The 1471-nt window shown below is 41.1% G+C and overlaps 1 protein-coding gene across 1 annotated transcript; it reads left to right on the forward strand.

Annotated features, from left to right (window-relative positions):
* On the forward strand, positions 1 to 744 carry VCUG_02677 (uncharacterized protein; the record flags this gene model as incomplete). Its single annotated transcript, XM_008077493.1, has 1 exon — positions 1 to 744. A coding segment is annotated over one exon (744 nt), but the record flags the coding sequence as incomplete, so codon positions are not given.
* Between the last annotated feature and the right edge of the window lie 727 nt (positions 745 to 1471).

A 1471-nucleotide genomic window follows, 5' to 3' on the forward strand; every position in this document is an offset into this window, starting at 1 on the left:
AAAGTTCCTCTGATAGATCCGTCGCTTTTCTTGCACCGTTTCTTCGCGAAGTTGAAGCTGAAGAACGAAAAGATTCTGTTTTTTGCCATGAGATTAATTTCACGGATGAAACGCGATTGGATAGTCGTTGGTAGGCGACCGAATAATCTGTGTGGTGCAGCATTGGTTACGGCATCGCGTGTTTATGGCGAGGAGCGAAGTGTACTGGAGGTTGTTAAGGCGGTGAGGGTCTCTCCGCATACGATTAACATACGCCTTAAGGAGATGTGTGACACGCAGAGTGCGAATCTCACGGTGAGCGACTTCTTCAACGTATGGCTCGAGAAGGAGGAGGATCCGCCCATAACGAAGCACAAGTTGAAAATGGTTGATGATAAGACAATTGAATCGGGCATGCTTACACCAACGAGCGATATCTCTGAGAAGGACACCCTTGCCATTGATGAAAACTTCTTGACCAAATTTGATGACAGTGGCACGGAAGAATCGATTGACTCTGATGAGCTGGAATGCTTTATTCTGACAAAGGAGGAGGCGATGCAAAAGGAGAAGGTGTGGAACTCGATGTATGACAACTTCTTGAAGGAAAGAGCCGTCCGAGCAAGTACACGGCGAAGGGAACCAAAGAAGAGAAAGCCGAGGGAGACCTACGACACGGTGGAAGAGGCGCTTAGGGGCGTGATCAAAGAGAAAAAGATGACGAACAAAATTAATTATGAGGCGCTCAAAGGGCTTTTCGACTGATGCCCATCACGTTTTGTACATGAAACGTGAAGTGCAGTTGTTTATAGTCTCTAAGCATGACTCGTTCGCTTTTACTGACCACAAGTCGTAATTAAAAGCAGATACATTTTTAATGACTCTCATGCAGTGGTAAGAAAGAAGTTTGTTGCGTGCTGCTTGTGCTCACCAATGATTTTTATTGTGTGTTTTATCGCACATGATATGTTGTAAAAACCGATCAACTTTCGATCAAGTTGTCGATGATGACAAAGTGATTGGTTGCTTATGATCATAAAAGACCACATATTTATTTTTGGTTGATTATTAACTGAGCGATTCTGTTTTTTAAACAAGAAAAGTATGCGTCAGAAGAGTATCTTATTACTCTTTGATTGGTGTTTTGCTATTTTCTCCAGTTTTGCGTTTGTAAGCTAGAGTTGGAAAACCAATTTTTGTTTTAAATCACGTATTCTTGCATGTTGTTGAGATATATAGCTAAGAATGTTCTCAGAGAAATAATTAAATCACTACGTTTACTTTTCATGACATGAGAAATCTAAAATACAAGTTAATTTGTCCAGGAGTTAAATAACTCGTTTTTAATGATCAGCACCGAAGGATCTGTTCATTTATATCGGTGATGAACGAATACACTTAAGTGTACCGCTTAGGCCACCACAGAAGCAGTCAATAACAGTGCTACACACATACAATCATTTAGCAACCTGGATCACATGTATTGCATGAG

This window comes from Vavraia culicis, assembly GCF_000192795.1.
Source record: "Vavraia culicis subsp. floridensis unplaced genomic scaffold supercont1.125, whole genome shotgun sequence".
NCBI classification, from domain to species: domain Eukaryota; kingdom Fungi; phylum Microsporidia; family Pleistophoridae; genus Vavraia; species Vavraia culicis.